We start from the raw sequence: 22,237 nt of genomic DNA, 5'->3' as shown, positions 1-22,237 counted from the left end.
CGCAGGCCGCGACTCGCGACCGGGCGAAGACTGGGAGCAGCGAGCCGCGCGACGCTCCCTCCGCGATGGTACCACCGCCACCGACTGGCGCACACTGGCGCGGCCCGGCGCGCACGCGAGTGGCGGGAAGACCTCCGCGCGGGGACGGGGGAGGGGGCGCGCCGATGGAGTGCCTGGAGGGGAGGCGGACGTGCGCGCGCAGGTCCCGACCACCAACCGGGAACCGGGAACGGGGAACTAGGATCCTGGAGACGCCGTCCGGCGCCAGGGCTCGCGGCATCGAAGGCGGAGTCGCTGCGAGTAACTTCCGGCTGGACGGTCACTCCTGCGCCGTATCGGTACTCCTTATTTATATTTTAATTTAATTACGTCCCTAATAAATTACTTTTCCCAGGGCCACCGTCGCGTCCGTAAAGCCGGAACTGAGATTCCCCCGGCCCCGATTGCGAACCCCCTCGTCGCGTCGTGGGGGTCGAAGAGAACCCTCGAGATCCTAAGGAGCGTCTAGGATCTCGGATCGTCTCTGGAATTCCCTCTTTTTTTTCGCCCTCTTACAGGGCAAGGCAGTCGCCTCCGGGAGGAGATGCAACTCGAGAGGGGACGGGGTGCACCCCCAGGGGCGAGGGAGATGAAACGGCGGCGGGGATACCAAGATGCGAAGCCATCTCCGATGGTGACGGTGGTCGATGCCGGGGGGAGGATCGGGGAGAGAAAAGAACGAGAGGGAAGAACTCGCGGGGACGGGCTTCGGAGAGGAAAAGAGAGGGAGGGCGGAGGGAGAGAAAGCGCCGCGTCGATAAAGAGGAACGAGCGATCGTTACTCGCCGCGAGGGAGGGAAATAGAGGGCGAGAGAGGGATAGTGAGGGATCCAAACGGTGCTCGACTCCGGCGAACGGGTTTATAGGAATCCGGGATAAAGCGGCATCGACGACCGATCGGACGTTCCTCGGTGCTTTTAACTTCGTTACTTCCCCGGCACGACTCGCAGGCTGACTTTTTACCCCCCGCTCGTCAATTGCTTCGGTCGATCGATCGAATTTCCTACGCCGAGGGGAGAATTCGAAATTTTTATCATTTCGAGGTCCAGCCCCGAGTACGGAGGATCGGCCTTGCCTCGAGACGCCAATCGACTCAGTCCCGCTAACGTCGATTAAATCGCCGATTAAATCATCGATTATCTAGCCGCGCGTTCCGGTAAACGAGCGACTCGGTGGAACCGAGGAATAACTGATTGCCAATTTTTAACCCAAGGTTGGGGCGAATTGTCAAAATCGCCAATGCGCGAGTTGGGGACTCGTGCCATCCAGTTTCAAGGTGGTTCCCTGGTATATTTCGGAGGCGTCGCAACGGCGTCTGGATCGACGATGGAACTGTGCCCAGGGTGTAGAGTCGTTTTCCGTGGTGGTGACGACCCGACTGCTCTCGTGCTCGGCTCTCTCCTGGACCCGCGGTGATTAAAACCGAGCGGGGTCGTCGCCGAGCTTTTGTGCGGCGCATTGTCCGCCAGGGGCGGTCCTTCGACGCCACCCTTGCTCGCGGTCGTTCGTCAAAGAAGCGGAAAAGGAAAAAAAAAAGAAAAAAAAAGAGCGAAACAAACAAATCCCAACCCTTTCGACCCCGGACGTCGGACCGCGAGACGGAGGGAAATAACCGCGAGCTTCGTAAACCGGATGTCAGGGGCTAAACGGGGTCCTTTGCGTTCCTCGTTTCTCTCTCCATCAGACTCCACATGGTTTGTACACGTTTCTGTATTTCCATAAATTCGGGTACGGCATAAAGAGAGTCAAAGCTCGACGCGTGGGGGTAGCCGTCGATCCCGCCCCCGGGATACGGTGTCGAGTCTACGCTCTAATCCACATCGTTAGTTTACAGCTTTAGACAGATACCAAGGGGTTATATTATGCTGGGGTACAAGTATACAGAAATCCTTGTGAAATTTACAAATTCGGCCCGAGGACCGTGCGGAGGTCGATCGGCGCCCGGCGAGGGAAAGGGACTCTCGGCTTAGAACCCGATTCTCGAGTACACGATCAACAGTCGCATGCAAAATTGACGGTCTCGCATTCGGCTTTTAAACATTGATCAACGACTGCGCTACAATGTGAAACTCTTCATGCAAAGCTATTCGCACGGGGGGAAAAAAAGAAATCAGGATCAATTGGAGAATCGGGTTCCTGTCGGGAAGCCAGCGGCGAATGCTCGGGATATCCTCGAATGTCCTCAACCGACTCGAAAATAACCTGCCAGGACGAGGTAAACGACGCGTTGATCGGTGCTCCATATCTACATACGTATATATATATAGGATAAGTGGCTCGAAAATAATTACAGGTGGTCGCCAGGGGAGGAAACGCCGCGTCGTGGGATGGCAAAAGGCGCTCGAACGATCGGTAACGCGAGTAATTAGGATTTTTCTTAGTTGCGAGGTCTTTCCCAGAGTCGGATGAGGCATTCGGGGATCCTCTCGAGCTGTCTCTAGAAGCTGCCGAAAGTCACGCCTCGCCAGGGGTGCGAAAGGCGGAGCGTGGGTGTCGAGGATCTCCGACGCGCTCCCGAAACGCTTTGCGGCGTCCTGGCGCGCGCAAACGGAGCATTTAACGACGAGTACACATATTTGGCGGCCATTGGTTCGGTAACGAGGTAACGAGGGACGAGACATTGCGCTAATTACGGTGCGGAGGCCGCTGCCTCCGCCGCACCCGCACCGCCCCCTCTCGTCGCGTCCCGCGACGAGACGTCGTAAAAAAGCATCCTCCCCGGCTTGCTCTTCCGATTAACCCCTTATCTAAATTAACCCGTAATCATTTATTAACAACGCTTCCCGCGTCAATTCCGCCGCGAAGCGACCCTCTGCTCCGTCGCTTCCCGCCCTAAGGCGACACTTTTCGAGATCGATGATTAGAAATAATAAAGATAAAATAAATCACCCCGAATCCCTTGCCTCGGGTCGATCTACGCGTATCGATAAATTCAAGATAAAATCGACGGGCAATCGAGAGGGCGGAACGGCTCTCCTCGACGACGCCTCCCGGTCTGCATGATCGATCGAGAAAATATACAGCCGACTACGGGAGCGTTTTAATTGGACGAGTAATTATTTCATTCACTCGGAAGTACTTTTCCCGGTCGCAGGAAACGGCTGCACTGGAATCGACTTCTCGCGGGACGAGGCGAAGAATCTTTGCTTTGTTTCTCGGCGCGACGTCCGGACGGCGGACATAAATAAGAATAATTAAGAGCAAGTACGATTTCACTAGGTCCGTTCTCGCATGCCAGGGCGCTCCTGTCGCCTTCTACGCTTTTCCACGTTTTACCGTGGATTCGTAAGGTTTTCGCCGCGGAGAAGCTGACGCGGGAGTCCCCAGAAATGCTCGGGATTTGGTCCAGGGGACGATTTCGCGAGTGCACGGCGAATGCACCGGTACGGTTCGACGAAGTACGATTGGGCAATAAATTCGACGAAAGGGGGGAAAAGGCCAGGGGCTGCGTTCCAGGCGTGGGAGGCGCCGCCTCGTCCTTGACATTAAACGCGGGAAAAAGGAGGAGGAGAAGGAGAAGGAAGAGAAAGGAGAAAAACGAAGCCACATCCGCGCACGTACGATCCCGAAGTCGTCGAGAGACGAGCCGGCACCGTCTCGCGGATCCCGCGGGAATTTTGCATCTCGCAGGAATTTCCCATCCTGGCTCGCTCGCCGTGGGATCGACCGCGCGATTCGCACCTTCCGGGACTTCGCCAGGGGTCGGCCGATTACGAGTGCGAGGGCGCACGGTGGAGGGGGTCGTCCCCTCGAAATAAACCCCGGAACTCACGGGGCTCGGCCGAGCTTTTGGCCCAATAGGGCCCACAATTCGCTATATGTACAAATAAATCACTCTGAAGTACGGCTAGTTAACGTCTATAAACTCTCTTAAAGATTATCAACAGAATACTGAAAGATAATAATATGTACAAAGGTCTCGGGGGAGCGGGAAAGGGAGAGAGAGAGGTCGGGACGCGATCCTTCTCGCTTCTGCCGGTCGCCCTTAACTTCTAACTCTTCGCTCCCTACTCCTCGGATGTACAAGGTGCTCCGTTGGTCGCGAGGCTCGCTCTGGAGCCCGGAATCCAGGATGTCCTCCCCGAGGACGAGGTCAAGCTCGGCTGGACCCGTCTTCCCGGGGGAACCGACTCGACGCGCGAAAATCCTGCCTAAGGACTCCCGAGGCGGATCGAGTAGGATTTTGGAAAGGAGAAAAAAATCACTCTCCCGGATCTCAGCTCGCGCGAATCGCCGGGCTGGTCGGCGAAGTCGCGCCCCTGGGCCTGCCAGTGACGCCTAATTATCGTAGCTCTCGTAATTGTCGAAATTGCCGCGGTTGGTCGTCCTCGAGTGCGAGACGGGATCGGTCGAGTCTTCCTTGACGATAGCTTTAAGCTCCAGGAGCGGAGAACGGGACGAAAAGTTCATCGGAAACTTTGTTTCTTCGTTCGGGCGTCCTTCGGTCTCGAGGAATCTAAGATGGCGGATGGACGTCGGCGATCGAGCGAGCGTTCGAGTTTTGAGTCCTTGATCGAAAGTAGTCCAACGATTTGCGGCTTGAAACGCGTCTTCGGTCGATTGCTTGGGATTACTCGATGGTACGATGCACGAGTCCATCCTGGTTGTAGATTATTCAAGCGCGTCGATCGGCGGATCTTGAAACCGACGCTGCAATCTTCCCGATGACCGTTAGCAGGGTTCCTCGCGTTTTCGCTTCTCTTGTCCTCCCTCTCTTCGGTCTCTTCGCTGAGCTTCGACCATTTATCCGCGAGCTTCTCTCGGTGGATTTCATAGGAGCTCGACCTCGGATAATCGATGCCCTGCGAGGGTAACGACGTAACCCTTTCGGATTCTGCAACCACCGAGGGGTCCTCTCGGCCGCGTTAGGGGGAATTTATAAAACCCGGGCGACATCGATTCTCGATAAACGGGCGCCGTATCAGAAGGAACCGTTGCCTCTCGGAGCAGACCGAAGAGCGACGGTGACACTTGGTGGAAAATCGATCTCCCCATGACGAGTTATCCGGCGAGTGATTTCGCTCGTCGAGACGAGACGAATCCGCGGAATCCGCCCTCGGGAGAAATCTTCGCGTCCATCCAGGGAGGAACCTTTACAGACCCTCCACCTAATGCGTCGTAGATACTTTGGCCGCAGTCGACCCGGTCGGCCTCCGTGATCACCTTCCACGACGAATCCACCCTCGAGGAAAATCTTGGCCGCCGGAAAAATGTTGGCGGATCGTCGTGTAATTTTCCCATTATTCGTCAGATCCTCCAATTCATGTAGCGTCGATACCTCGGCTCGAGGTGGCGCTTCACGGCGGTGATGTCGTCCTCGTCCTCTTCGAGGTCTTCCAGCTCGAAACCCTCCTCGTCCTCGTCGCTAGACCCCGCCTCGGCGTTCTCGTCCTCGTCGTCCTCTTCGCCCGAGGAGTCCGGGGTCTCGTCATTCGGGACTGGGGAAAGTGACAAGTTATTGATCTCTCCTCGTTCTACTCTCGCTCTATATGTATATATACACATATATCTACGTCTACCTCTATCTCCCGCTCTCCCTGCCTTTAACCGTCTCATTGTCGGTCGGTACTTCGACCACTTCTACAACTCCCGAATTTTAAGTCGAGCTCGAGTCCCAAGCTCGATTGGAACCATCTTTCACCCGGGAAAAAAAAAAAAGAAAAGGAAACGCGACGTTCGGATCGCGCCGAATAAATCGGAAGTCTCTATTCGACGCGAAACTTTGATTCCGTATTCTTTCCAGGTATTTTCAGAATTTGCATCAAATCCGACATCCTTAGTTTTGTAAGAAAAAAAAAAAAAAAAAAAAATAATGTAATATCTATCGACCCATACTCGTGAATTAAATTAATCCCTCTACGTGTCGACGTCTTGAACGTCTTCTTGAGATCTACCTAGGACGTCAATTTCCTAGGTTTCCCCGTCCGTCCGGTGGATCCCGAATGATCGTTCGATCGTTCCGTTAGTAAGTGGCGGAAACGTTACTGCGTTAGTCAGAGAAGCAACGGGAAGAGTGGATTAGCGACAAGATAAAGTGTTAAACGGTTAATTGCCGTTCCCGGTGACGACGAAGGAGAGACCTCCCTCGGCCACGACTTTACGTCGCCGAAGGATCACCATCCACGTCCTCCGTAATCCCGTGGCTATTCCTTTGGACTTGTTCGCTTCTTACCGATAAGCACCGGCCTGAGGGCGTCGGGACGCCTCTCGTCGAAAGCCCCGCCTGAGGCGCGCGCCAAGCGCACCGGGAGCGAGACACCGGCCGAGTCTCTTTACGTGAATCTTCCCGTCTGCGCATCGAGTCGAGGAGAATTCCCTGCCGGGGTACTTTCGACCGCTACATCGTAGATCGACAAAGTGCCTGATAATATAAATCGATGGGACATCGTGAAACACGACGTCCTAATGCTCGCAGCTAAAATCTGCAGCTAAAATTCCTTGACCATTTTGCGCTCGCGACTAGGCCGTTTACATAAATTCTCTACCTGGGGCATGGTGAAACTAGCACTCGAGGAAAATGCGTTGCAGTTACCGTCACTAATTGCAGCACCTCTAGGCAGATTAGTCGTAAGCGGTGAGGAAGTCAAATTCGGAAGCGGCGCTTCCATCTCGAGCCGATCCTTGTTACAGCAATACTCGCAACAAAAAGCTCCTACGGCGTTAAGCGCATTAAGCGGGGCCGCTTGGCATAAACGGATTAAAGTATGCAACAATTACAAGCTTTAGACGCGACACCCGGGATGCCGGGAGTTCGGCCACAACCTTTAGGGGTCTTCGATCCTAAATCTTTGCCGGGCGCGGTTTCCGTCGTCTCTTACGCGCGAGAGAAAAAGCTCGGGCATTCGGGATCCACGAGACTCGTGGACCCGTCTTTTCCAAGATCGATCTTAAGTACGGAAAAATTGGAATCTAAATCGAAACTCTTGCGACATCGTAATCAAGATCATTGCCAATAACGAGTGAGCCTAGAAGCGCGATTAATTCCGTAAAAAAAAATGTGTAAATATACAATATCGAGAACTGCAAAATTTCTGCACTCCGATGATGCGTCTTCTCGTCTGTTTTTCTTTTCTTTTTCTTTTTTTTTATCGTGCGACCCGAGGTCCAAACTCGATCCACTCGTTTGACCATTTTTTGAGACGTTTACGGATGATCGTCATCCTCTTCTTCGTTATCATTGGACCGACCCTTATCCGCATCTTCACTACGGTGTGCCCAACCGGGCGACGCTCTCTAGCCGCTTCTCTTTGACGGGTATCGAATGCGCGCAACCAACTCGCAATCTACTCACCTCGATGAGCGGGCAATCGAGGCGGGTTCGGTGATCCTGGCGACCTCGACGCGAGCTCGATCCCCGCACTCGCAGGTGGTCGCCGTGGTCGTCCTGGCCAGGGTACAGCAGCCGGCTCGCTCGTCGATAGCGACATCGCCGAGGTCGACCTCCGGGTCTGCGCCGATGAGCCGGTCCCTCGAGATGTCCTGGACGGAGTCGGCCTTGGCGGAGACCGAGGAGCACTCGGAGTCGATGCCGGAGTCGACGCTCTCCTGGAAGCTCTCCCTGGGCTGGGCGACGTTCTCGGCGACGTACTCGTCGCTCATGGAGGCCCCGGCCTCCTCGATGCCGGAATCGTGGCTGTTTCTGTGAACGTTTCTGGACTTCTCGATGAAGAGACTAGTCGGCGACCTAGAAGCCTGCCGCTGGCGCGCTCGTTCCCCGAAGACGGTTTCCGGGGACTCAGGGACCTCGACGCGACCAGGATCGGTCCCGAGGGCGGCAGCCTCGTCCAGGGGGAAAGCCGCGTCCATGGAGATGTCCGTCATATTGAAAATCAGGTCGTCCTGATCGGATTTGTCGAGCTCGGAGGTCTTCTCGGAGTTCTCGACCTCGATTTCCACCGGGAGCCCCCGGCGCGTCCGGCTCCCCGGCGAAGCGTCGTCGCCGTCGTCGCTGGGCCTCGTCTCCCGGAGGCCCTGGCCACGAGAATTCGGCGACTCGTCGATAGGGTCGAATCGAGCTGCCGCGGTCGTTTCTCTTAGGTCTATCGTAGGTATATCGGCTAATGCTACCACTGGTAAATCTTCATCTAGGGTTGTACTTTTCCGGTCCTCGCCGCGCCCGCTGGCGGGGCGAGGGCACTGGTCGTGCACCGCTAGGCGGGACGCCTGGCAAGGGTCGGGGTCCTCCGCAACGAGGCTCGGCCGCGGCCCCGGAACGTCGGGGGCTCCGCGCGCTGCGAGGCCACGGTCGGCCTCCCGGACCCCCGGACTACGCCCGCAACGCGTGGTCCTCGCGTCTCCGGGTAAACTACGACTCGAAGAGTCCTTATCACTAGTTGGATTAATACTGTCCGTCGCCTCGATATCACAGGACGTTGCGCCCGCGGTGGCCGGGTTCCCGCCGACCTCCAGGACCAAGTACTCCGGGATGTCCGTCAGCTTGAAGGCGCAGAGACTCGACTTGGGCTCCTGCGCCCCCGCCGTCGTAGTCGGTCTGTCCACGGTGCTCGGGTTATCCTGGACGAGGTCCATGCCGATCGCGCGCTCCTCTCCACCCCGGAGTCCCCCGTTCTCCAAGAGCCGCATCCCTCGGGACCACGCCGACTTGACCGAGGTCGCGTCGCCGTCTCCGCAGCCCGCCTCGCCCGGCCGACATCCCGCGACGCACGAAGCCCTCTCCAAGTGTTCCTCCGCCGAGTGTCGGCTGTCCAGGTGCTTCGAGATCGTGTCCAGCTTGCACGCCGCAAAGACGCTCGTCAAGGCCTGGATGCTCGAGAACTGGGGCACGCTGATCGACTTGACCGGGTCGAATTTCTCCGCGGGTCTGGGGGCATCCGAGGCCGACCGCTGCAGAAGGTGTTGAGGAGTGCGCTCCCCCGAGGACGGTCTGCCGCAGGCCGCGGCTCTGCCCTCCCTTAGGTACTGCTGAAACCTATCCCCTAGGGCGACGGTGGTGCCGCAGGCGCCGGCCTGGGGGTTGTTCCTCGAATCCGTTTTCTCCTGGGTCGAGGCACCCGAGAACAGGTTTCCCGGGTTCTGGAAGAGCCCGAGAAGCCTCTCCAGGCCGGACGCTTGCCGGTGCACCGTCGAAGTCTTCCTGGATGAATCGTTCGCCACGGTGGCCGGCTGTCCTCTGGCCTCGTCCGCTGCGGATTTCAGAGCCGCTCCTCCGCGTACTTCCGCATCCAGCCGTACCGCTCCGTCTCCTGCCGTGGGAGGTCCTTCCCGAGTGCCACCCCCAAGTCCATCGGATGCTTTTTTCTCCGTCTTCTCTCCGGATCCCTCGACCTCGGTGATGCCCAGGATGGCGCAGCGGTTCCCGGTCTTCCTGACGCTGACGGTGACCTCCCTCACGGAGACGACCCCGTTCTCCACCCCGCGACCGGGAGCGGGCTCCTCGCTCCCCCCAGGGCCCGGCATGCCTGGTTCCACCGCCAACTCCGGCACGAGGACGGCCCCCGGGTCGGCCGGCTCGGGGTCGAAGTCGAAACCGACGGTGACGTTGGCCCCGGCAGAGGCGACCACTGGCCTGGGTTCGGGCTCGGGCTCGGACTCGACGGCCTCGACCACGGTCACGCGGAACCGCGAAGAGGGGAAGAATCGGGTCGGCGAGGAGCCCAAGGAGGACGAGGCCGAGGAGTTGCCCGAGCCCAAGGACGCCTCCGGCACCCGGGACACGAGGAACCTACCGCGGGACGGGCTCGGGATCGGGCTCGCCACCGGCGAGGGGATCGGACTCGGGGCCGGGGAGCGCAGCCGGCCCCCTCCGGCGCGCTTCGGCTCCAGCGTCGACCTCCCGGCCGGCCCCTCGCCGGCGACCTGGGGTGGGACGGACGGAGGAGACGATTGCGGCAGGGTCTGACAGGTCAGCGAGATCTTACGGGAACTCGCGCTCGACAGTCGGCTGCGCTGCTGCTGCTCCTCCTGCTGGCTCTCCGACTCCTCGACGCTCTCGTCCGCGGAGCTGGACTCCTCGTTGCGCAAGCAGTAGCCCCGGATCTCGGCCACCATGTCCATGTACTGGTGCAGGCTCGCGTCCTGGGGAGAGGACGGAAACGTTTTGGGTCGAGTCTCTCCTCTCATTTGCTTCCCGCGAACAGGGACTTCGACCGATAAGAAAAATTGGGCCGTTGTCGTCTTACGATTTTTGTGCGTGGCTTGTCGTCCAGGTCCAGCTGCGTGACGCTCCGGTTCGTCTTCATGGCTGCCGCGAGTGCCGACAGCCCGGTCATCTGTATCACGTTGTCCCGCAAATCTATTCTCTGCGACAAACGATACCTCGAGTTGGTCATCGAACGTCCATTTTATTAATGCACGTCGTTCGAGCATTTCGGAGACGTTTTAAGCGTACCTGTAAAATTCTATTGGCTCCGATGATTTCAGCCAGCGCGATGACCCCTTGACAAGTCAGCCCGGTCGCCTGCATCCCCAGTTGCAGGAGGATCCTGTTGTTCTGCAGCGACTCCTTAATCGTGAACATCATCTCGTCGGTCAGCACGTTCTGTCCCACGTTCAAAGTCCCCAGGGTCTTCGACCGGGTCTGTTTAAAAACGGGAATAAAAAAGAGGATACATCGTATGATAATCGGAAGCCCGAAAGTTGCATGCCCAATTAGTTTGCCTTATTTCTTTTCCTTTTCTTTGCTTTGGGTTCCATTTTCTTAACGACTCTTCTGCTTATTATCTAGGGTTTGCACGTCGATCAAAGGTATTACGCACTAAGACTCGAGAGAAATGTCTCGCCGACGCCTTTGTAAGGTGGTTGTTCCACAATATGAGAATACACAATCCCTTGCCATCTTTACCGTCAGCTGGCTGATCGATGAACCCACCGATCAAATGCTCGGCTCCGAGATCCTCGATGTTGTTATTACTGGAAAGAAAAGGAAGACGTTAGACTCGCGCCGAGTACTCTATGAAATTAACGGAGGTTTTATCCTCGCTGATATATCAGTGGACGCAACGATTGACGTTCCACCAGTTTGTTTGCCCTTTTAAACCAATTGACCTTACCTGATGTCGAGCAGCTGTAGGTGGTGATTAATCCTTAGGAGCGATGCGAGCTGCATGGCATCGTGTGCCATGAGACCATTATCTGCGAGATAGAGTTCCTTTAGCCCCGTGCTTAGCTTCAAAGCTGTAACTAATGGGTTGAAAACGTGGCAATTAATGTCTGAAATCATCTCGGATCCCCCGACGAATTAATAATGGTTCGGTTAAATTCTGAAGACGCGTCGACGTCATTTATCTCTCTTGGAAGTAACTTTGTACGGAAAAATGATGCATGGTGTTATTAAAAATGGGGGAGAAAAAAAAAATCCTTGTACAGTTATCACAGTGAATGTTTATTTCGCGCAGAAGAGATCGCGCAGTCTCGTCGTAGGATCAGAGATCTACGTGTCACTTATATAACCTGTATACGCGGAGGAATATTTCTGTATACACTAACAGCATCCTTATGTAACGCACACTTTGTCACGTACATGCAATTCGAAGTAACTCATTTCTTTCCCTTGCCGGCTAGGCAACTGTCTTACGACCATTTGGGATAATTATATCGTAACATTCATGGACATGACGATGAGATGATGATGATCCGCCACCTTAACAGATAGGTTAAATTGGAAATAACGAGTGCAAGGAAAAATACAGTACCTAGTATTACGATGGACCTTCCGCTGAGTTCACAATTCTCTAATTTAAGGATTTGTAAATGAGACGCGAGCCTCAGTGCTCGGTTTAAAAGGTTCATGGGCTTTTCATCGAGAATCATGTTGCTGGCTTCGAGCTGCTCGAGACATTCGGTCTAAGTAAAGAAATACACATTAATCATACACCGCGTATATGTCAACGAGACAAATATTGTTTCTTAGTGAGCATCCGCCAAGTGGAAATCGATATAAACCATTCGCATAACGTGACGTTTATTGATGACGGAACAACGGTTTTGACGTGGCTTCGGGTGTTAAATGGATTTTAGTGTTTCATAAATTAAACTTTAAGCTTGTAAAGTGACCAATTAAAAGTTCGATACACTACCCTTTTGATCATAGAGGAACACGCTTGCCATCCACGAATGCCAATGTTTTTGTTGTTCGAAATACTCAGATGCTTCGCCGACTGGTAATATTCAAACAAATCAAACAGTGTTATGCAGCTCTGAAAGATTTCATTAACCATATCTTTAATGTAGAATTTCTTCAATTTAAATAATTAAAATTAACCTTCGCACTCACCTCGTCATCTAAAGATGTCCCTTCCAAGTCAATCTTATCGAACTGTATTCTTTTAAAAATTTCCTCCAGTGGTTCGCAATCGTTCTGTCCCAAATGCTGTCCTTTCAGACATAGTTCTCCATGGCGCTCATCGGTTATATCCAATTTCTGTGTAGAATAAAGTAACGGAATTACATATTAATAAGGACAAGCTGAAATGTTCTTAATTTTAGATGATACTAAAATGCACCAATTGATATTCATGGCAAGTGTTATCAGCGATACCGCTTGCTTATCCGAAGCTGTAACAGCATGATAATTTTGAAAAAACTTCCACAGACACCATGTAAATTGACATACAATTACCGCGGATATTACCTTTACACAAGTATCTGTAATTATTAGTAACTGCACACCATGTGGTGAACGACATGATTTTCATGATCTCTGCCAATAACGTTATGGTCTACCTATGAGTTACGCGTCAGTTTTTCTTGACGAGCAATATCCAGGGATCGATGTGTCCTCGTATGAGATCTTACTGAATGGAATTTCCATTTTGGCAAAGTGCCTACCGGCATGACGTGAACGTAAGCCTTATTCTAAGTATTATCTAAAGACTAAGGAACTAGGTTGACCTTACCTTGAGCTGAGACACAACACATTCCAGAGGGTCGGTTTCGTGCCGCATACAGGAATTCTTGTACATCGAGATCAACTCTTCGGAGTTCACATTCTTAGCTGTGAACAATGATGCACACCCCATATTAAGATCATTCAAATGGAATTCTACTGGCATGAATTTCTTCGAGTATGTTTTGCACAAGAGAATGAATGGCAATACGTCAGTTTAAGAGAAAAAAAGAGAGAGATAAAAAATCAATAAATGAATCAATCTTAAAATGGAGGCTTTGGGAAGATTAGTGGACGGAGATTAAAACACAATTCGGATGGACCATTCAAGTCATGTATTTCACTTTACGTCAAAGTTACATTACAGATCTTTGTAGTTCCAAATTACGATGGACAAAGACTTGTATATTTACACTTAACGATACCAATGTTTCCCTCGGGCACACGTTTAACTTAAAGTCAAGCTACCCCTCCGTTAATGCAAACTAAAATGATGAAAGAAAATTGAACGCATTTATTTGCAAACCCTCGTAATGATATATATTTGTTATACATACATATATCATTCCATAGAACTTTCTTTCATCGTAAACCTTTTAATGGCATCGACGTCATACCGTCCCATGTATGTTATTTTCAAATCGTACACATCAAGCTACGAAGACAGTCCTATGCCAACGTTGTCAAAGTGCTATCGACACATGGCAGTAGGATATTGCATACCTCCGACAATCCGTATCTTCTATCATCCTTCCCTGCACCCCGAGCATATTAACCCTTTCATCACATTTCAGCCATCCAGTCTTTCTACGATACCTACGATTACCTGCTTATCTCGTTTTAAATGGGCACCGAGTTAAAGAAATCATTGAATCTCTGCGGCGTCTCTGCTGGACTGTAATTTCGAATGTGTATATACATACGTAACAAGGCCTGCAAGAGTACGCGTATAACCTCTCTTTCCCAGCAAGCTCTGGATGTTTACTATTTTGTTATTTCATCAATCAAATTAGGATCACCGATAAGAGAGGTCAGACGTGTTTATCGAATGATCCGAGCAGCTGGGGGAACAGCTAGCGATATGTCTCTAGACTCGAAGTCACCCGAAGTGCTTCGATGATAAGTTATTCACCGATTAGGATATCCTGGGGACTCGACACCGAGCGGTCTACTCGCCTTTCCCGACTTTAGGAACACCGTACCTCGTGCACCTTATGGCATTTTCTCCGTTCGGAATAAACGTGTTAATTGACTAACTGCCGATTCGATCACAATGGGAAAAATAGTCGTCTTTATTTTTACCTCCTATAATCTTTAAAAGTGAAAAAATATATATACATACTTCTATATGTATATAGTTTACACAGATGAAACACTCGTTTAACCACGCAGTGGCTTATATATTTACATGCATAGTCTGACGCGATGAATCCTGTAAAATCTAGTATCGGCGAGTACTTTTAAAACTACAGATTCCTCCCAGTATTTCCGTCTGCGGATTACTCTTATTTATAAACTCGTAATGTTGACAATTGCAGGTGCACGCGACGCGAGAAGCTGAATGTCAAAGATTGTGTATAATCGCATTGAAAATGCACCAGGGTGGAAGCGAATTAATCTGCCGAAGCTTACTAATGAGCGTAAATGTCCGCAAAAACCTCTTGGCAAGATTGCAGGAATGCTATTAATAATTTTGACACAAATCAGTTTTTCTCTCTAAGCGGCTAGCAGAAATATGCTATTCTTAGTAAATAAGGTCAACATATGCCCGTCACAAACACGACAAGGAGGTTTGGAAAGATTTAATGTATAGGGTTAGTCGGTCGATAATAGTGTTTATACTTTTTAACGGCAATTGTATCTTATGTAATTTTATTGGACGGTTTGACCATCGCATCACACGGTCCGTTAACTGTATATATTTATATGTCCGTTCGAAGAGGACTTTATTATCGATTGCGATTATTTCAGATTGATATACAGTTCGCAAAGAATTCAAGGACTTCTGGAATGATAAAGTGGACTGTCCCAAATGATTGCCTATACCTTGTCGTTTCCAATCAATACCAAAACAACCAAAGACAAAAAATCACTGGAAAAACAGTTTATACAAATGTGTTAAATTTTAAACGATACGTATACCAATGGAAACCAAAATCTGATATGACTCGACGACAAATATTTGTCGACGGTCAAGGTGGGGAGATTAAGTAGAAAACAAAATTGCTCGTCTACTTGCGCAAGATATAAATGTCGATCGTGACACATATCTAGCGTGCTCGGAAGGAGGGAGCTTCAAACTTAAAATTAGTATGTCGTCGGAGTTGTGAAATCTCATGCATTCTTTGATCGAGTAGAGTCTATAAAAAAACCTAACAGTCAAGGAACGGTGCACGATGCGAACTAGACCGAATGTTCATGTCTATCGAATAAAATATCTCAGGTGCATTCCATAAAAATGGCAAGATCCGAATACATGCTCCAATAAATACGAGCTCACAGACAAGAATTTCCTTGGACATGTACCATAGATCGAGTCACGACGATTCGACATCTATCAAATGAATCTCCGATCCTCTTCTTTGGACACAAGAAAATACGAAACCCGTTTCCACATCGACCCACGGTACCACGAAGCTAGAACCTATTCCATCGAACCCTCCGATACGTACAAGATGCAGCTTAATATTCATAGCTAACATTCAGGACTCCGGTTATTAAAACCAAACGACGTGAACTTGGACTCATCCGTCGATCCGTTCGGTCCAGCTCTTTAAAAGCGCCCATGGAAAGCTAAGAGCCGATCGCAAGAAGGACGTGCGCAATCGAAACGATGAACGAAGACCAGCGATAATCGAGCGAGGAAAAACCAGGCCGAAGTACGGGAGCAGCGGGAAACCGTGCAAGAGGGCGATTCAGGGAGCGAGGGTTCGCAGAGTGCATCTAGAGCGTCCGGGAGCAAGCGTCCCCGCTGCAGAGTACTCACCATGTTCCCAGGGGTTCGCGGGTTCGAGATAGCCCGTGACCAGGTGCGAGTCGCTCATCGGAAAGCTCACCCTTCTGGGCGGCCACTTCTTCTGGATGGCCAGGGCGCTGCGCATGACCTTCCCGTCGACCCATATGAACGGCGAAAGCGGCGGGCCCCCGGTGCCGAACCTGGGTCTCCTGCCAACGAAGTCGGTCCGCCGAGGGGCCAGCTCGGCTAGCTGGGCCTCGGACTCCAAGGACGTCGCCGAGTCCGAGGGACTCCGGGCGTCCGAGCTCGCGCCGTCGCTCATGCTTCGGGCCGAGCTTCGCGCATTCCCACGTGTCGACGGCGCCCCGCGCCGAACACCCTACGCGGTCCCGCTCCTTCCACGGTGGTTGGGCGTGCTTGTCAAAGCGCCCATTAAGAACAGACACCCGTTCTCTTCACTGCCCCGCTCGGACCGCCATCTTTGTTGCCGTTGGTTGCCGTCCCGACCAGTCCCGATAGAAGCGCCGAAAAACATCTGTTCGACCGGAGAGAACGCGAGAGCAGCCGCGGCCCCTGGCTCGCGTCCGCGAAGCTTCGGCCGACGCGAGCGCCCCTTCGCATTCGCGGATCCCGGCGTAACTCCATCTCTCAGGAACGCGGTTTCTCTACCTTATCAACTGTGAATTCCGTCAAGTACAGGCTGATACAGGTTCCGGTAGTTCATCGACGGTACACGGTATAACGGTAAAATCAGCGGGACAAAATCCAGATTTGATTAAAAAATTGCTATATTGACGAAAGATGCGAGCGAGTTTCTGCTTAAATTACTGTTCTGTTCAATTATTTTTATACCTTAAAAAGACCGTTGTACGATGCGTCCTTGTTTGTTGCGATTCACCGAGCTATTTTTTCTTTTGTAACGTACACGATTACGTTGGCACGAATAAACTTTACGACATGGATCGTTGAGAAAAAATATAGTAACTAGTCGCTAACAATTTAATGCTATTAAATGTTCCATTGCAAAATTTATTCATGCCGATGTAATTCAGAATACATGGTTATTGGCAAGTAACGTCACGACCATTAATTACCATTTAGTGCGTTACAGCTGGCATACTAGGGGACCCGACTACATCGATTATGTCTGCTTTCACTTCTGGCTCTGTCTTTGGCAAAAGTGCTGGGGGGATTGTTAAAGTCTGAAACAAGAAAAATATTCATTTTCAAAACTGTACTGACAATACTGTGAACTGTAACAATATTGAAAAACAGACCTTGCCAGGTGCCAAAGCTTCGTACTGATGTCTCAAAGACTGCAGCTCGTAATCGCACGTAGCTAAAGCAGCTCGGAGTTCGTAATGTAGTACTATTTCACTTCGCAGTTCATTGAACTGTTGACATATTTGTTCGGTTGGTGGAGGATTTAATTCTGTAAGAAGTAAAGAATGATAAAATTTAATTGTAACGATTTGACCGGAACTGGGCAAAAATGGATACAAGGATATCGGTCGCATCAAATACTTCTGTATTATACTAACCAACGTGCAATTCATTCAGCATTTGCTCGATGCCTTTCATTTTCTTCTGTCCTAGACTGCTTGGTAACTTTATCCTCTGAGATCGAAGAGTAACACCGCTATTCTTAAAATCTGGAAACTTTATTCCAGCTGACTCTACGGTCTGAAAATGTATAGTGAATTAAAGTGTCATATGATGAAAATTACCAATAAGAACTTACATGAGAAGTATCTGTCTTATTTGGCCTATTCCTATTGGAACTACTACTTTTTTTCGACGATTTCCTCTCGCTTTTTCTTGGATCTGCTTGATGATCGGCTGCAGTTATTAATTTTTGCAAATCTTGGGTCTTCCGATCTCTTTCCTTTTTTCGCTGTTCTATTTTTCGTAACTCAGCTAGTAATGTTTGCTCCTCTTCAACCTGTTCAGGTGTGCGATCAAATAATTTTTTCAGTTGCTCTTTCCGCTTCTTCTCATGTTCGGCATCAAAGACATATACTTTGTCACTATGGGACTTTGCCTTTGTGAGGGAAGCACAAACTTGATAATACCTGAGAAAAAATGAGTATCATGATCATAATCGGCATCATTGTAATATTTTTTTTTTTAATTTTTTACGTACTCATTTGATGATAAAATCTAATACCTACCTTTCTTTTAATTCTTCCACAGATCTGTTTGGAAACTTGGTTCGATCCCAACGATCTTTAATAATAATAAATCTGAGATCAAACCGTTTACATAAATCAAACAAATGATCAGTCTCGGAGCGTGTCCATCCACTAGACACCAGATGCTGAACATACTCGGCATTGGTATACGAAGGAATAGGAACTTTTTTATTAAATTTTGCAAATGGATATTCTTTCCCAGCATCGGATACTCTTCTCCAATGATGAAAGACAGCGCCGTCGGTTCTAGCTGGATTCGTAAACGGTGTCCATTTCCATGGTCTTACCTTATAGATCGATTCATTAATAAATATTGTAATTAAGTCCTAAAGTCGGACTTTTATTTAATGCCACGTTTCCTCTCTGATAGAATTAAAAATACCTTTCTCATGCCAAGCTTCGCCCGAGCTTGTTTATAACCTTTTCCAGTATCGGTTGGAAATAGTGGAGGAACGTCGTTGTTATCCTTACATAGAAGGGCAAACACTTCTCGATGCATACCCTCTGGTCGTTTAGGAACCTTGTACTCATATTTTTTCCGGTTCTTTTTATCGTTACCCAGAATATATTCCTTCGTAAGTTCCGAATTTGCCGGAGTTTCAATATCCAGTATATCTCTTACGTCCGCCATTGCGTCGATTTCTTACTCTAATACGTTTTGAAAAATTATTTACACAAATTTACTGCCATCCACAGTAATAATAAACAAAACGGGAACCAACAGATTTAACCAATAAACAGGAGAACTGCCATCGGTCAACTTAATTGTTTTCACGGTGTAAAATGTCAGTACAATTTATATTAAAAATAATCATGATGAAATATAATCAAATGCCTTAATTCATAATCAAATATCTCTGATCCGAATTGCATACTCAACATCAAAGAAAGGTTAGAAGCACTAGGAGCAACAAAGTATCGATACTATCGAAACCTCGAGTTTTCGAGACAGGACTATCGAATCAGAAAATCGACGGCAAATGTATCGAAGAACTGAGGATACAGCCAATGATCGACCTTTTGGTACACCCTAGAATGACGAGAGTTCCACTCGCGAGAAAAGTGGATGGTCGGTAAAATCGCCCGGAAATTCGTCCAATATTCGATTCGAGCTAACTCGAAAAATCAATAATCGACTTACTCCCAGCAAATTAAAACCAGATATGCCGAGTGCCTCGATCTCGACAGAAGTTCGATCGGCAGTATATTCTGACTTACCATCTTCCATAAAATTCAATCGTAAAAGGACTCTTTCATCCAAAGGGCCAAAATAGGTGCGAAATAACAAGAGGACCACGTGTAATTACTTATATGTTTGTATTTTATATTGTCGACAAAAAGTAACAATGTACGGTCAAACCGTATAATTTATCTACAACAATCTACAATAGATTACAATGTGTTCTCTTATTGGGGGGAATAGAAGAAGGGGATTGGAAAAGGGGTGACGGTCGATGTAGGCCTTCTTCGTTCGTGCTGCGTTATTAATAATACACTTAACGTTACTCTCATCTATAATATAAGTTACTCGTTAGCTCTAGCCGTACTCGGTACGGAATATACAGCATGTATCTTTCAATAACCGATACGTCCACCTTGAGACATTCGCTCACAGCTTCGTGGATTCCGCTAAATAAAGTGCAACACGATGCCACTTCGTCGGTTGATCCCTAACCACGATTCAAGACATCTCCCGTGCACGGGAGGACGTGGAGGTCGTTCGGTCGAGTCTCGAGAGAGAATCCACCGGTCGACCGTGTCTTGAATCGTGCCCCTTACACCCAGGTACGTTCCATTGGATCAGTCTAAGTGCGTACTCGTATGCTCGAAAGTAAGGACTAGTAACAAATTACCTCTACGCGTGTAACGTACGGCTGTTAACAGTTAATATCTCGAGGTATCTCTATAAAAATAAAGAAAACGACCCACCGCAGATCGGCATTTAATAACAAATCTTTGATATTGCTCGCGAACGCGATACACCCTACGAGGCGTCGAACACGACGCTGAATGCGAAACGCTCTCGTTCGGCGCAATCCGTACAAATATATGTAATGACAACGCAATTAACGGACCTACGACGCAGCGTTGCACCGACCCGACTCAATCATTGACTCGATTATCTTTTATACCACAGATCTGCAGAAACGGCGAATAGGAATTTTGCTCCCATCCGATTGGAGGAAAGAAAAGTGCAAGAGACCGAACGAGAGGCGAGATAAGAAATTTGATAGAAATTCAAGCCGCGACGGTGCCATCGACGTTTAGGACGCGAGGGGGCAATTCGCCCCCGTTTCCTGCTCTTCGATGAAATTCCATCCCAAAGGCAGAGGGTAATAATCATTTATATAATGGTCACTCGTCTCGGCACGATGCAACGCTGCGTCTCGTCTAAGCTAAGTCAACGCAACGGTAACACTTAACGCCGTGGATTTCCTATCTCGTATAATATATTTACAGTACAATGGGCTCTATCGGTTACGGTATGCGCGTTCGATGACCTTACAACTAGATCAACGGTTCCCGGAAAGATGTGAAATCGAGAGGGACGAATCAAGGAAAGATACTTCGTTGGCGAAGTCGCGGACCCCGAGTCGACGCAACATCCGGAACGAAAGGAGAGAAACGAGAAGAGCGCGAAGGGGTTACGAATTCTTGTCGCCTATCGCCGATATAGCCGGTTAAGAGTGCCGAGTGTCGAGCATCGAATCGAGGAAGCACTCGATGCGACCGGATGCCCGGAATCCCAATTTAGTCATTCTCAGACGAGGTCCGGTCGAGCGCTTCCGCGGATATGCAAATTCCTACAAGCCTCAACCAATGGTATAACCAACGGATCCGCGCAAACGAAACATTGTGCTCTTTGCACCTCGGAGAAGCAAGTTGTATCTCTCTGAATATGCATTTCACGCCGTTCCTCTCCTGGGAATAAATCCCCCGGGTCCGCCCGGTCTAAGGGCGCGATCGAACGGCGAAATAGGTTTCTAGGAGAGCGGAAGTATAAAAACCAAAATAAGGGAAAGACTCTCGCACTCTTAGCATTGTGGATAGTGTCGCTACTGTTACTTTAGTGATAATTGCATCGAGAGCGAAAATGCTTAAATGATATTCTTCGGCAAAGTAGGAGGGAAAGGAATTTTCGGGGGTTTTTCGCGAAAGGTTTCTCCGAGCGCACATGCAGGCAAAAGCGGAGGCGCTTTGCGTAATTAGTCGCATGCCTTGTTATTTCACCCGAGCCCTTGTAGACTCTATAGCGCACCACCCGACCGAAGCAAACGGCTTAACGCAAATCGGATTTAAAGGACGTTAAGTCGTTAAGTCGATCGAGCTAGCTCGATCCGCAAAGGGGATTCGTCGACGGCCCGTCACTCGCGGCACTCCCGACGCGGGCAAAGGGCGTCCTCGTTGCATCGAACCTCACCAGAAATTAGGCATCTTTTCCCGAGCTTCCGTCGAATGAATCCAAGTGTACCGTATTACGAGCTGACGAAGCCAACCACCGGCAGATCGTCGTCGCGACGTCGTTGCGGGATTGCGGGTCGAATGATCGTTTTGGCAGGCTGGTCGCGTAGTGGCGAATTAATTCCCCCGGAGAGTTTAATAAAATATAACATCCCGTTGCCGTTCGCTTCCGTCACGTGTCCGTCGAGGACGTGCAAGGGAATAGTCTTGGGGAAAAAAAAAAAATGTAACCGTCTCCTTTGGGTCGAAAGGACCGCAATCGCGAACGACGTTCGCAACGACTGCCGCACCGGCGGGTTGCCCCGACGTTGCAGCAGTATTTCGTATCGTAGGGTAATTCACCAAGTACGGCCCCAACCGTAACGATTAAGTACGTCTAAAACCTAAAATTATAAGGAGACGGGAAGTACGTAGTCGTCGGTTAGCCATTTCTTTCCGACCGATGCTCTCCTCGCCTTCGGCGGCTAACTCGAGAAGCACGAAGCGGTTATTTCCCTCGATTCGAGTACAGCTATGAGGCGGCTTATGTACGCCGTGCAATAAAGGTATATGTAGATGCAATTGAACGATACACCGCGTCCCGGCGGCTCTACGGCGTCTCCACATCGAACGGCCGGTATTTCGTGAGATTCAACCCCGTGGATCGACTTTTTACGAGAATAGAAAAGTGACGTAGTCGTTGGGTGACGTTACAGAAAATTCCCTAGGTAAATGCACGCGAGATTAAACGTCCGTCTTGATGGT

The 22,237-nt window shown here is 50.1% G+C and overlaps 2 protein-coding genes across 4 annotated transcripts; both read right to left on the bottom strand.

Annotated features, from left to right (window-relative positions):
• Window positions 1–5,342: 5,342 nt before the first annotated feature.
• LOC105699773 lies at window positions 5,343–16,478 on the bottom strand. Of its 3 annotated transcripts, none has more exons than XM_012425060.1 (11): window positions 15,870–16,478; window positions 12,894–12,991; window positions 12,272–12,418; window positions 12,075–12,194; window positions 11,691–11,841; window positions 11,049–11,178; window positions 10,755–10,908; window positions 10,388–10,576; window positions 10,179–10,298; window positions 7,331–10,074; window positions 5,343–5,477 (listed from the first exon to the last, which is right to left on the bottom strand). In XM_012425060.1, exons 1-11 carry the CDS (start codon window positions 16,159–16,161, stop codon window positions 5,468–5,470), a joined length of 4,155 nt encoding a protein of 1,384 aa, XP_012280483.1. In that variant the 5' UTR covers window positions 16,162–16,478; the 3' UTR covers window positions 5,343–5,467. The 3 variants fall into 3 exon arrangements, with proteins under 3 accessions (XP_012280483.1, XP_012280484.1, XP_012280485.1); XM_012425061.1 differs by having other exon boundaries at window positions 12,075–12,155; XM_012425062.1 differs by lacking the exon at window positions 15,870–16,478 and adding an exon at window positions 13,607–15,860.
• Window positions 16,479–16,609: 131 nt separating this feature from the next.
• LOC105699774 (DNA methyltransferase 1-associated protein 1) lies at window positions 16,610–18,957 on the bottom strand. The gene is made up of 6 exons (XM_012425063.1): window positions 18,414–18,957; window positions 18,011–18,318; window positions 17,581–17,911; window positions 17,381–17,522; window positions 17,117–17,271; window positions 16,610–17,041 (listed from the first exon to the last, which is right to left on the bottom strand). Exons 1-6 carry the CDS (start codon window positions 18,660–18,662, stop codon window positions 16,937–16,939), a joined length of 1,290 nt encoding a protein of 429 aa, XP_012280486.1. The 5' UTR covers window positions 18,663–18,957; the 3' UTR covers window positions 16,610–16,936.
• Between the last annotated feature and the right edge of the window lie 3,280 nt (window positions 18,958–22,237).

The sequence above is a fragment of the Orussus abietinus genome, unplaced genomic scaffold, assembly GCF_000612105.2.
Source record: "Orussus abietinus isolate OABI.00-Male unplaced genomic scaffold, Oabi_2.0 scaffold10, whole genome shotgun sequence".
Classification (NCBI taxonomy): Eukaryota; Metazoa; Arthropoda; class Insecta; order Hymenoptera; family Orussidae; genus Orussus; species Orussus abietinus.
Note: the sequence above shows the minus strand (reverse complement) of the source record. Positions and strands in the feature narration are given on the sequence as shown.

Coding starts and splice junctions, on each gene's coding strand:
- LOC105699773 (XM_012425060.1), bottom strand. CDS start 16,161: ATGAGCGACGGCGCGAGCTCGGACGCCCGGAGTCCCTCGGACTCGGCG. Junction 11,179..11,690: donor AAGGTCCATCGTAATACTAG/GTACTGTATTTT, acceptor TCAACCCATTAG/TTACAGCTTTGAAGCTAAGC. Junction 10,075..10,178: donor ACAAGCCACGCACAAAAATC/GTAAGACGACAA, acceptor TCCTCTCCCCAG/GACGCGAGCCTGCACCAGTA.
- LOC105699774 (XM_012425063.1), bottom strand. CDS start 18,662: ATGGCGGACGTAAGAGATATACTGGATATTGAAACTCCGGCAAATTCG. Junction 17,912..18,010: donor GTGGAAGAATTAAAAGAAAG/GTAGGTATTAGA, acceptor ATTTTTTCTCAG/GTATTATCAAGTTTGTGCTT. Junction 17,042..17,116: donor AAGCTTTGGCACCTGGCAAG/GTCTGTTTTTCA, acceptor TTCTTGTTTCAG/ACTTTAACAATCCCCCCAGC.